We start from the raw sequence: 13,210 nt of genomic DNA, 5'->3' as shown, positions 1-13,210 counted from the left end.
GCGACTTCATTGAAGGAAGCAGGGGGTTTTGGCGGGCTGTTTGTAGGTGGAGAAGCAGGGAGGAGCGATGGCTGTGTGAGATGGAGTTGGGGACTGAACGGGAAAGGAGGCCGCAACAAGTGGAGAAGGTGAAGGGCTGAGCGCGGCTGCTTAGGGAGGAGAATAACACAGCTGTTTGGAGAGGAGTCGGATGGCCTGAGGGGGAGGGGATTAGGGGAGGGCGTGGCGTTTTTGTGGGAGGTTGTCGACTGTGAAAGACGAGATTGGCAGCTGTGAAGAGGAGATTGGCGGTTGTGAAGAGGAGAAGAAGAATCGGCCTAGGGTTTCACACCCGATGTTTCACACCAACATTCGGCTTCACACAAAATTACCTAACAAAATATTTCATTCAATTCTTCATTATTCTTTCATTCTGATTACATCCGTGCTTTTATAGAGCAATTACAAAATCTCTCAAAATTGATCAGATTCCTCAAATTACTCAGATATTAAAAACTGATTAACTACTAAACTTGACCCAAAATTCAAAATTTAAAATTCAAAATTCAAAATTCAAAAATTAAAATCCTACCAAAATAGAAAAATTCCTCAAATTTCTCACAATTAAAACTAAATTAAGATATGATCAAACTTGCCAAATCTTCCTTATTCAAAACTAAAATAAAAGAAAGTCAAATAACAATATGAAAATTGACATTATTGTCCTCATCACAAGCTGATGGAGAACAAAGATGGTACCAAGGCATACAGAAAAAAAAATTAAGGAGGGGCCAACAAGAAGGATAGGTATTCAGAGTTGTATCAAGACAGAAGAGGATGAATGTAACACAGCAAAAAGCAGGGAAAAGAAAATAAAACCCCCAAAAGGTCCGCAAGAAAAGAAAATCCTTACCTTAACAAATAGTTCTCAGATAGTAGGGACAGGAAATCATCACTGCGAATAGGTAGATCTAATAGTTTGAATGAACTTCATAAGGACCTTTTACTAAACAATCTAAGAGATTCTTGGTCCAAACTTCAGAAAAAAAAAATGCATGGCTATATATTGCTTTTTCTTCTACAACATATGCATATTTGACTAGTACATATATATATATGGTTGTTTTGCACATATAAAGAACCTAATTTAGTACAGTGACCCACAAAACAGTCAGATTTTGTCGGAGGCAGAAGAACATAACTTCATGTTATAATGACTTTGTTAAGGGCAATGATGATTTATACACCACGGATATAATATACAGTCACAGATATAATATAAGGTAAAAATGAGCACTGTTTACTTAGCAGCCAGAGAAGTATATAGAGATGGTGTACTCACCTGAGATCATGGCTGACGACAAGTAAAGTTAGCTCTTTCTTTAGGTGCTTAAGCAACTTCACAACATCCGCACGAGCTTTCCAATCTGATTTCATCAGCGAAATTTTCATAAAAGTTGTACCATGTTTTCAATTGGAGAAACAGATTACAAGGATTTGCACAAACAAATACCATGCGTACAATGTTTAGACATTCAAAAGATGTCAAAATCAGACCGTAGCCTCTAAAGTACAATTGATGGTAATATAATTGATGAGAAACACATAAGAAAATTAGAAAACAAATATTAAACAGGAAAGGAAAGTCCATACCAAGGCCTGCTAGAGGCTCGTCTAATAGCAAGAGGTCTGGTTTATTAACCTGAGAAGCACACTTGCTATCAGATAGTGCATTTTTATAGAGATTAATCATATTGATTTACAGATGTACCAGTAATCTATAGTTTCCTACCAATTGAATTGCCAAGGCAAGGCGTCTCTTGAAGCCACCGCTAAGAGAATGTGGGTCTTCATCTAAAGGGATAGTATTTAAACCAACCTGAAATAGATTTATCTGGATGTTATGACTCAGTAATTTAATTACTTAGCTGAAGCTGCAAGCAACCTTTAGAAACATACATAGACTTATAGAACAATTTCAGGTACCGCATTAATTGCATATTGAAGTCTCAAACCGAGTTGCTCCCTCATTGCATTATCTGCTTTCTGTCGTGGCCACCCAAAAGTAATTTCCTCAATAACAGTATCTGCAAGAAAAAATCTAGCATACAATATTATAAGTTTAACAGTTGTAAAAACTATATTTGAAAATCAACACCTGACCGGAGATGCACGTGCTATTCAATGTTACAGACTAGAATTTGATAATGGATTCCATGTCCAGAGTAGATTTGCCTTTATGGAGCTCATAAATTATACAAAAATCTATAGAAGAGAGTGTTAAAAATCTCCCACATTCTGATTTTTTCATTATCAACAATGAGAAGATATTTATACTACTGTAGTTCACATTTGTTTTCTTTTTTTCTTTACTTATTTCTTCCGAAGTAAGAAATTAAAAGGATGTAATCATGCAAATAATCAATGAAAACCAACCAACATTTGCAATCTATTAGAGGCATCTCTTGTAATATACCCAAGGAAAGCATTATTAAAATACGAGTCTAATTCTTCTAGATTGTTAGACAAAAGTTACCTATGAATAAGAATAGTAAATAAAGTTAAAGGTTTAAGAGAATCAAATGGTAGCCTGCGGAGCAGTAGCAAGAGCGCTGCCCAAGAAACACAGGCTTTTCACATATTCCTAGGATTGTGTGTTAGGGTTAGCTTTTCTATATATATAGCTATACGTTTCATTCAAGAATATTGAGAAAAACAGAGTTTTTCATTCTCTCAAAATCTACATGGTATCAGAGCCATTCTGAGACCTAAGCCTAATTCTCCCTCATGACCAAGTACGGCATGGCTACTGAGAAATCAGGTTCGACATCAGAAGTGACCTCCAGCCCCAAATTGGCTCGAGCCCACAGCCATCATGGAGGAACAGAAGGCACTCCTATTCTCACCACTGGTCATAAACTCAATGGCCACAATTATCTTTAATGGTCCCAATCAGTAATGATGTTCATTTGTGGGAAAGGCAAGGACGAATACCTCACTGGTGAAGTCACAATTTTAGAAAAGAAAGATCCTAAATTTAGGACATGGAAGATTGAGAATCACATGATCATGTCTTGGCTGATCAACTCAATGACCAATGAAATATGAGAAAATTTTCTCCTATACGAGACTGCAAAGGAGATATGGGATGCAACGAGGAAAACATATTCCAGTTCTGTAAACACTTTAGAACTCTTTGAGGTTGAAGCCGCCCTACATAACCTGCGCCAAGGAGATCTCACAGTCACTCAATAGTTCAATACCCTCACCCGACACTGGCAACACCTTGACATGTTTGAAATCCATCCATGGAAGTGCACCGAGGACACAAAACTGTACAGGAAAATCATGGAGCAGAAAAGAACTTTAAAATTTCTTCTTGGTCTCAACGAAAACCTAAACGAAGTCAGGTGGAGAGTGATGGCTATGAAACCTCTTCCAAGCATCAGGAAGGCCTTCTCTGAAGTTCGTCAAGAGGAAAGCAGAAAGAAGTTAATGATGGGATCACAAAACTCTGCTCCAACATTTGACGGATCTGCATTAGCAGCCTGTGGACCTCAGACAAACAACTCCCATGAGAACAGGCAGAGGAAAGGAAGACTGTGGTGTGATCACTGCCGCAAGCCAGGACATCTCAGGGAGAATTGCTGGAAAATCCATGGCAAACCCGCTAATTGGAAGCCATCTCGACCAAACAACGACAGAGAAAGCCGAGTCAATGTTGCAGCCATCTCAGACGACACGGAGAGTCATACAAGTTCTACTCAAGCCGAGAATAATCCATTCACTAGAGAACAACTTGAAGTTCTGCACAAACTGTTTAGTCAGAATGTTTCATCTCCGCCAAAAACTGATTCCTCCTAGTCTAGCATGTTAGCACATAAAAGTAATCTTTCAAAGGCCTTTGCTGTTAACAAATGTTACACAAGTCCTTGGATTATTGACTCAGGAGCATCAGATCATATGACGGGAGATGCTACCATATTTCACGAGTACAGCCCATGTCCTGAGAATTATGATGTCCGAATAGCAGATGGTCTCTATCCAAGGTTAAGGGAACAAGTTTAATCAGAATCACAAAGGATGTAATCCTACAGTTGGTTCTTCATGTTCCTAATTTGGACTGCAATTTACTCTCCATTAGCAAATTAACTCGTGATCTCAACTGTGTAACTAAATTTTTCCCTAACCATTGTGAATTTCAGGAATTGGATTCAGGGAAGACGATTGGCAGTGCTGAGATGTGTTCTGGACTCTATCTCCTCAAATATGATAATCCTCCAGGAAGCCAAATTCAGAATTCGAGATGTGTTTCGTTTAAGAGTCAGTCATGTTTAAATACTTGTGTCAATAAAGATAGTGAAGTTATGTTATGGCACTATTGTCTTGGTCATCCGAATTTCATGTACCTCAAAAAACTATTTCCATCGTTATTTATCAATAAAAATCCCAAGTTTTTTGATTGTGAAGTTTGTCAAAAATCTAAACACACTCATAATAGCTATCCAAATTCCTCATACAAACCATCTCGTCCCTTCGCTTTAATTGATGTATAGGGCCCCTCAAGGGTAAGGAATATAACGGGAGCACGATGGTTTGTATCCTTTGTTGATGATCATACTAGATTGACATGGGTGTTCCTCATGAAAGAAAAGTTTGAAGTGGGACAAATTTTCTAAAATTTCAACTCCATGATTCAAACACAATTCCAGACCAAGATTCAAGTTCTCAGAACTGACAATGCCAAAGAATTCTACAAATCTATCCTAGAAACCTATCTCCTGAGTCAAGGTATTATCCACATAAGCTCCTGTGTTGGCACTCCCCAACAAAATGGGGTTACAGAGAGGAAAAACAGACACCTGTTGGAGGTAGTTAGGTCTCTCATGTTCTTAACCCATGTGCCAAAACATTTCTGGGGAGAAGCAATACTCACAGCTACATACCTCATCAACGGAATGCCCTTCAGAGTCCTCAAATTCCAAATTCCATGTAAAATTCTTCTCCAAAACTTCCCACACACTAAATTCATATCGTCTTTATACCCTAAAGTGTTTGGGTGTTCTGCATTTGTCCATATACAATCTCAAAACCATGGCAAGTTAGATACAAAATTCATCAAATGTATCTTTCTTGGGTATTCATCACACTAAAAGGGTTATAAGTGCTATTCCCCCATAACAAAAAGAGTCTACAACCCAATGGATGTGATCTTTTTCGAACATCAACCCTTTTTTCCCAAACCTGCAATTCAGGGGGAGACCATAAGTGAATATCAGCTTTGGGATCTTGATATGCAGTCCGGGTCTAAGGACACATCACTCTCACTTCAGCCTAATTCATCACCCATCTCACAGTTTACTCCTCAACTAGGAACCATTGACCATACAACCTCTTCTCCACAACCTAAGGGTCAAAGTCCTTCCCCTGTCCGAAACAGTCCTCAACAAAGTGCAAACAAGGAGCTACTTGTTTACTCCCGGAGGAAGAAATCTGGAAAGGAGATAGAGCACACAACTTCTCTCATACTTGACCAAGAAGCTAATCCGGATCCAATGCCTTCTCAAATTCACTCTGGTAAGCAAAACACTGATCTTGAGACTACAACACCTACCATGAATGATTTAAATATTCCAATTGCTCTGAGAAAGGGTGTCAGAACTTGTATAGATCATCCTATTTGCCAATTTATCTCAAATGAAGGACTGTCACTATCCTACAAAGCCTTTGTGTCTACTCTTGATAGTGTACAGGTTCCTAACTCTGTCCAGAAGGCTCTCAAGAATCCAGAATGGAGAAAGGCAGTTAGTGAAGAAATCAGAGGATTGGAGAAGAATGGCACATGGGTGATAATAGATCTTCCTCCCAAGAAGAAACCGGTTGGCTGTAAGTGGGTCTTTATTATCAAACATAAGGCTGACGGAAGCATTGAGAGGTTAAAGGCTCGGCTGGTGCATTGAGAGGTTAAAGGCTCGGCTGGTCGCCAAAGGGTTTACTCAATCTTATGGAATAGATTATTAGGAGATGTTTGCTCCAGTGGCCAAGCTAAATACTATCAGAGTCCTCCTTTCTTTTGCGGTAAAACCAAGATTAGTCTTTGCACCAATTAGATGTTAAGAACGCATTCTTGAATGGTGACCTAGAAGAAGTGTACATGAAAATACCTCCAGGACTGGAAACTACCGTCAATAACAACCAGGTATGCAAACTCAAGAAATCCCTATACGGGCTCAAGTAGTCTTCTCACGCATGATTTGACAGGTTTGTAAAGTCAGTAATTAGATATGGATCACTCAATGCCAAGCAGATCACACATTGTTCGTGAAGTTTTCTCCAGAGAAGAAAATAGCAGTTTTGATTGTATATGTTGCTGACATCATCCTAACGGGTGACTATGAGGAAGAACCATAAGTAGGGGTGGAAGTGAACCGAATAATTAATAAACAGTTTTATTATTATTCGTCCAGATATTCGATCAAGTTCGATTCGACAGTTCATTTAGTATTAAACAAATAATTTTTAGTATTCGTCTTATAAATGAATAGAATTTAACCAAATGTATGTTTGATTAAAGAGTTCATTAACTATTCGATAACTTTTTACATTTTAGTCCTATTAATTGCACTTATTACAAATTTACTTATTATTTTTTATTTACAAATGCTACCTATATATATAGGTAAGAGGGGAATCCAGGGGTTAGAGTTTTCTCCTTTGTTTCTATCCGCCTCCACCCTTCAGCTTTGACTCCACAAATCGGTGGATTGCTCCTCTCTCAGTATTTAACATTCCGCTCTCTTTCCCATCGACTCTAGCTCTATTTCCCTTTCGGTCTCCAGTCTCTGATGCGCTATTCCCCCGTCAACAACTCAAAGCTCTTGTTCTCCCTTGAAGCTTGTCGTTCATTCCTCCCTCGACAAAGCTGGCGTCCCCGCCCATCTCTATCTCCCCAAACTCGACTAAACTCTACCTACGTCTCTTTACCTCCCCAACCAACCACCTCTTCATCAAAATGTAAGTTGAACGATCAGCTTCTATTTTTCTTGATTTTTAATTTAAATTAATTGCTAAAGATTACTTTTATATGCTTTTTACAGATAATTTTGCAGAAAATCTGATCTCATTCCTTGCGGATCAGTAATTTCAATTAGCTTCATCTAATTATTAGAGGTGAACTCTAAACTATAATGACTTATATGTTAATTTCAGTCTTTTTAACTTGATTTCCAAAAAACAAGTCCTATTATTCTCATGCCAAAGTATATATTGAACTTTTGCGGCTGAGGTTACCTCTAATACATTTTAGTCTCATTGTTGCACTTGGTTTTTTAGGAGAGAGTTGGTTGCGTCGAATTGTTGTTTTCAAATGAAGTTAGCATTTCCATGGTTTGTTTCCTTCACAATTTTCTTGTAATTTTGCTAATTCAAATATATGTTGGTGTCTGGAAAAACTAATAATGGTTGAAATGCTCAACACTATATGATGTTATATGTTTTTATACTCTCTGTTGTGACCTTGAGACTCTTAATTGTTTAGGAACACTTTGATCTACAAATGTACTTGAAGGTTTCTTGTGTTTGTTGAGCTCCTATTTGCTTTTAAGATTTTCAATCTGCACTTTATGGAATCATTCTTATAGCATCTCTATCAGTTGCTTGTTACATTATTTCTTGTAGCCCTATTCAAATGCATTAGATGTTGCGAATTTGATACCCTTTTGGTGGTCAGATATTAATTAATCTACCTACCAATGTACTTAGAGGATCCCTTGAGTTCCTTATTGCTTCTAAGTTTTACAATATGTTAATATGTACTGAATCAATCTTTTTCACTGTAAAAGTTTCTATTTGCTTCTATGTCAACAAGCAATGTCTTTCCCCCTGTAATATTATGATGGAACCCACATGTTGTGATCATATTTTAAACAGACTTCTGGTAATCTTTATTGTCAGAATGTCATCTCCCGTGATGAATCAACAAAGTGGCTCGTAACCTACATCAATATCATCTTCTCTTGATGTTGTTGCTGCTCTTGCTCCTGAAGTCACAGTTAGGGGTTGTTTGGTTGTATGTTTTTACCATGTAAAAGGATGGAAAGTGTAAAAAAGTGGGTCTCAATGTCAGCTTTTATCACTTCACATTGTTTGTTTAAATTCTCTTTTACATGAAAAGATTACACCTTTTGATGAGGTGTCACCGAAAGTAAAATCATCAAAATTAGGAGTGATTTTGTTGGAAAGCTGACACAATGTCATAGATGTGTCCAAAATAATAATAAAAAAGTCAAAACCTTGTAGAAAGTGGTGAGGTGGATAACCACTTTCTATTTTATGTCATAAATACTCTAGTTTACATTATACTATCCAAACAATGTAATACTATTATTTTAGGATTCACAAAGATTCCTAACCAAACAATGTAAACACTCGAATGGAAAATGGTGAGGTGGATAATCACTTTCTATTTTGTGTCATAAATACTCTAGTTTCCTAAAGGCATCCAAACAGCCCCTTATACACTCTAACAGTAATACAAAAAATAAGGTGAACACACATCAAGCAAGAGAAAAAGGAAAAAGACTTCTGAGATATGAGATAACTTTGTCGAATTCATTCGTCCTAATAAAGAAAAGAGGTGGAAATGTAACCACTGCAAGCATGACCTTGCTTATAATTCAACCGGAACAACATCCCACCTAAAAGCACATTTAAATAATTTCATTGCTAAGAAGTTGAATGATCAAAGACAGAAAAATCTTAACTTTCAACGAGATGGTTCTACTATTGAGCATTCAACTATGTCACCACCTAGTGGCAAGTATAATCATTTGAAATTTAGAGAGGTATTAGCTCATTGGGTCATCATGCATGAATGTCCATTTACAATAATTGACGAGGGGTTTGTCTTCGCAATGAAGACTATACCCTCAATTTGATAAGATTAGACGAAAAACTTTAAAAGATGATTGCATGATAGTCTTTAATGGCGAGAAGAATAAGTTCAAGCAACAACTTAAAAACATGGATAGAATAAGTCTAACATCAGATCTTTGGAAGTCTGAAAATCAAAAAATTGAATATATGGTCATTGATAACAACTGGGACCTACAAAAGGTGGTCCATAGTTTTGTAGATGTACCGCCTCCTCATCGTGGTATTGATGTTGCCGATGCTATGCATAAATGTTTCAAAGATTGGGGAATAGAAAACAAAGTGTTTACTATATCAATGGATAATGCATCCTACAATGATGTTTGTCTAAGAAACTTGAAAACTAACCTTTCTAGAACTAGAAAATTAGTTTGTGATGTCAAGTTGTTTCAAGTAAGATGTTGTGCTCATATTCTTAATCTTCTCGTCCAAGACGAAAAAGTATAATTGCACCAACAAATGAGAATATGCGGGAAAGTGTCAAGTTCTTTTTTTTATACTTAATCCTTTCTTTTTCCATCTCACTTATACTGTTTGGATCTGTGTATGAAGCAAGGCTTAGAACATTTTCGAGTGTTGTTCAATAGGTACGGAAAATTTAGGCTTAGAACATTTTCGAGTGTTGTTCAATAGGTACGGAAAATTTAAAATTTATTATAAGTGTTAAATTTCATACTTTTTATATTGAAGTGCTAATAATTTATTTATGTTTATGTTTAATAGTTGCAGTCAAGAGAGAAAAATTGATTCTCAATGTGCCTACTCGTTGGAATTCATCATATTTGATGTTGATCACTGCCATGAAGTTTAAAGATGCATTCCCAAAGTATAAGGAAAGGGAATCTAGTTAAAATTGCATGTCAGATCTTGAAGAATGGGATAAATTAGAGAAGATTTGCAAATTATTGGTCGTCTTTAATTCGGTAACTAATCTAATATCCAGTAGTGACTATCCTACTTCTAATTTGTATCTTGTTGAAGTCTATAAGATTAAAAAAGTTATAAAGAAGTCACTACTTGATGATGATTTTTGCATTCAACAAATTGCTAGTAAAATACAAGATAAATTTGAAAAATATTGGGGGGAATGCAATTTATTGATGGCAAATGGCAGTAGCTTCTCTTATGGATCCTAGATTGAAAATGCGTGGGGTGTAATTTTGTTATCCAAAAATATATTCAGAAGTAGATGCTTTGGAAAATATAGAAAAAGTAAAAGATACCTTGAAGGAGCTATATGATGAGTATGTTGTTGTACATAATGCTGATAATGATGAACATGCTTCTTCGGAGGCATCTAATTATATAAGTAGCTCACTATCTACTATTGAGTTCATGGAGCAATGTTCTTGATTTTGTGAAAAGTATAGATAATGTACCTACTTCTAAATCAGAGTTGGAGATGCACTTGGAGGAGCATGCATATATATGTGAGGAAAAAGAAATATCAAATTTTAGTGCTTTGGGTTGGTGGAAAGCCAATCAGTTAAAGTATCAAATCTTGTCAAGAATGGCGGTCAATATCCTTGTAGTTCCCATTTCCACAGTGGCATCGGAGTTTGCTTTTAGTGCAGGGGGAGAGTAATAGATACATATCGAGCATGTTTAGATCCAAAAACAGTTGAAGCATTGATTTGTGAAGGAGATTGGATGCGAAAGGTGTGTGGGATAAAGAAAAAGAAGAAGGTAATTGACTAATTACACTTTAATTAATTCAACGCATAAATTAAATTTCATATAATTTACTACTTTGTTAATTTATATAATACAGAGTGAAGATAAAAAAACTAGAGATATTTTCATCGAATCCCTGAGGTATGCTTATTTTATGTTGCACTTTAATGTGTAATAGAATACAAGATATGAATTAAACATCATTGTAACATCTTGTTTTAGCATTAAGATCAGAAAAATACAACCACAATCGCGAATGTATGACTTCTTTATAAATTAAATTTCGTATGTTTAGTTAACTACAACCATGATTCATACATTCGCTAGTGGTGGTAATTATAAGGCAGTTGTTCTTAAATGTATGAGATCAAGTTGTTGATCTTGTGATTGGTGCTTTATTACAATTGCAGGTCCATTCTGCTGCTAGCGTCTTGAATATTTCTATCATATAAGGAAAGGTTTTGTTCAAATTTGTTGTCTTATAGTGGTCATTTGAAGGTAGTATCATATACCATGTTTAATTGCCTAAATTAATCAAAAATATAAGTATTTGACTGTAAATAAATGAGTAGATACAAAGGCTTCATTACAGCAATAGGGATAATCTTTGATGATTCGGTAACTATTCTGCGATGTATTATTTAATAAGATAAGATAAAATAGGGATAAATTATTATTTAATAACAAGAACTAGAGAAGTCAACTTACCAGTCATTGGATCAAGATAATCAAGGAAGTAAAACTATGAACAACTAATGTTCGCTATCTATTTTATTTAAACCTAAAGTATATAATGGAAAGGGTATAGCTTCAGTTCATCGCGGTTAGCAACTTTTATTTAAAAGTAGATAAGATATAAATTGATCTTCATGTATATTGTAGCTTTGGATTCTCGTCTTATAACTCGTGGTTCTCAGTTTTCATTTGTGCTTCCTCAGGATCTCAGTTTTGATTTGTGCTTCCTTAGGATCTGATTAGCAAAGTTGTACATGGCTGAAACACTAAGCAACAAATAGTCATTTGGAGCCTACTTCCCTTTGACAAATGTTTTGGGAGAATTTAAGATTTTTATCATGAATGAACTATGTGATCTTGTTGGTGTATGTCAAATTGAACCTTTAAACTACTATATTTTTTTCTATGCAAATGGCTTTGTAATATTGAGGATGATTATTGTATGAGAGGTGTTTATGTCGATGTTTAATATTTGTATTTGAAGAAATTATGTTTTTCTTGCTTTATTGTGTAGGAATTTCTAAAATTTCTAAAATTAAGGTGCAATATACATATTTGTATTAAAATTTCTGAAATTAAAGTGCAATATACATATTTGTATTAAAATTTCTAAAATTATTTAGGTGCAACATCTTTGTTTCTATATGAACGGACTATATAATTGTTCTTAATTTTGAATAATTGCCGAATAGGTATCAAATAGTTGATGAATATTGCAGCGAAAATCAAAGTTTGTTGTTAAACGAATATTCGTGAATAAATACTGAATGTTAATAAATGTTATCGAATTGAATTCAGATGGTCTTTTAGTATTCGAGTCAAATATGATAACGAATTCGAATATGTGAACATGGACCAAATTTGAATTCAAATAGTAAGGTATTTGGTTCGATTCGGTCATTTACCAGCCCTAACTATCTGGATTAAAGGTCATTTCTAGCCAAGGAATTTGAGATTAAAGACCTTGGTAATCTCAGATATTTTCTTGAAATGGAGGTCGCTCGATCCAAACAGGGAATATTTGTTTCTCAACGTAAATATGTCCTGGATTTACTAAAGGAGATAGGTATGATTGGCTGTAAACCTATAGATACACCAATGGACTCAACTAAGAAGATAGGGACAGGGAAAGATAATGCACTAGTCAACATGGGGAGATACCAAAGATTGGTAGGGAGACTCATCTACCTCTCTCACACAAGACCTGACATTGGTTTTCCAGTTAGTGTGTTAAGTCAATTCATGCATAACCCCACAGAAGAACACATGGAACCTATATACAGAATTTTAAGGTATCTCAAGATGACACCTGGAAAAGGCTTACTGTACAAGAAACTTAAAATAGGGATGTTGAAGTCTTCTCAGATGCAGACTGGGCAAGAGATGTCATAGATAGACGATCAACAATTAGCCATTGTTCCAATGTTTGGGGAAATCTCGTGACTTGGAGAAGCGAGAAACAGCCAGAAGTCTCAAGAAGTATTGCAGAAGCTGAGTTTAGAGAATTGGCCCTTGGCATTTGTGAAGGAATGTGGATACGCAGACTACTCAGTGAGTTGGGAGTAACAATTGAGAAACCTATCAAGTTGTTCTGTGACAATCAAGCAGACATAAACATTGCTAAGAATCATGTTCATCATGACAAGAGAAAGCATATCGAGATTGATCGACATTTCATCTCATAAAAGATTGAAAACTCTATTGTGCAGCTAGTTTACACCCCTACAAAGTCTCAAGTGGCAGATATACTCACTAAAGCTCTTCCAAAGAACAAAGTTTGAATAATTGAGTCACAAGTTGTGTTTGTTCAACATATACAAACCAGCTTGAGGGGAGTGTTGATTTCCCACATCCAAATTGGTTAGGATTTTTTAGGGATTGTTTTTTTTTT

General features: G+C 35.9%; 1 protein-coding gene across 5 annotated transcripts in view; it reads right to left on the bottom strand.

Moving 5' to 3' along the window:
* Positions 1–13,210, bottom strand: part of LOC109824345 (ABC transporter I family member 11, chloroplastic) — a 31,066-nt gene that overhangs the window by 2,824 nt on the left and 15,032 nt on the right. For all 5 annotated transcript variants that reach the window (XM_020390923.1, XM_020390919.1, XM_020390920.1 and 2 more), the window contains exons 6-9: positions 1,966–2,080; positions 1,772–1,858; positions 1,633–1,681; positions 1,322–1,406 (exon numbers count right to left, since the gene is read on the bottom strand). In XM_020390923.1, coding sequence (XP_020246512.1) covers positions 1,322–1,406; positions 1,633–1,681; positions 1,772–1,858; positions 1,966–2,080 — 336 coding nt within the window. The remainder of the gene's footprint in view (positions 1–1,321; positions 1,407–1,632; positions 1,682–1,771; positions 1,859–1,965; positions 2,081–13,210) is intronic.

The sequence above is a fragment of the Asparagus officinalis genome, chromosome 9, assembly GCF_001876935.1.
Source record: "Asparagus officinalis chromosome 9, Aspof.V1, whole genome shotgun sequence".
In the NCBI taxonomy this organism is placed as follows: domain Eukaryota; kingdom Viridiplantae; phylum Streptophyta; class Magnoliopsida; order Asparagales; family Asparagaceae; genus Asparagus; species Asparagus officinalis.
The sequence above is the reverse complement of the archived record's forward strand: the minus strand, read 5'-3'. Positions and strand labels throughout refer to the sequence as shown.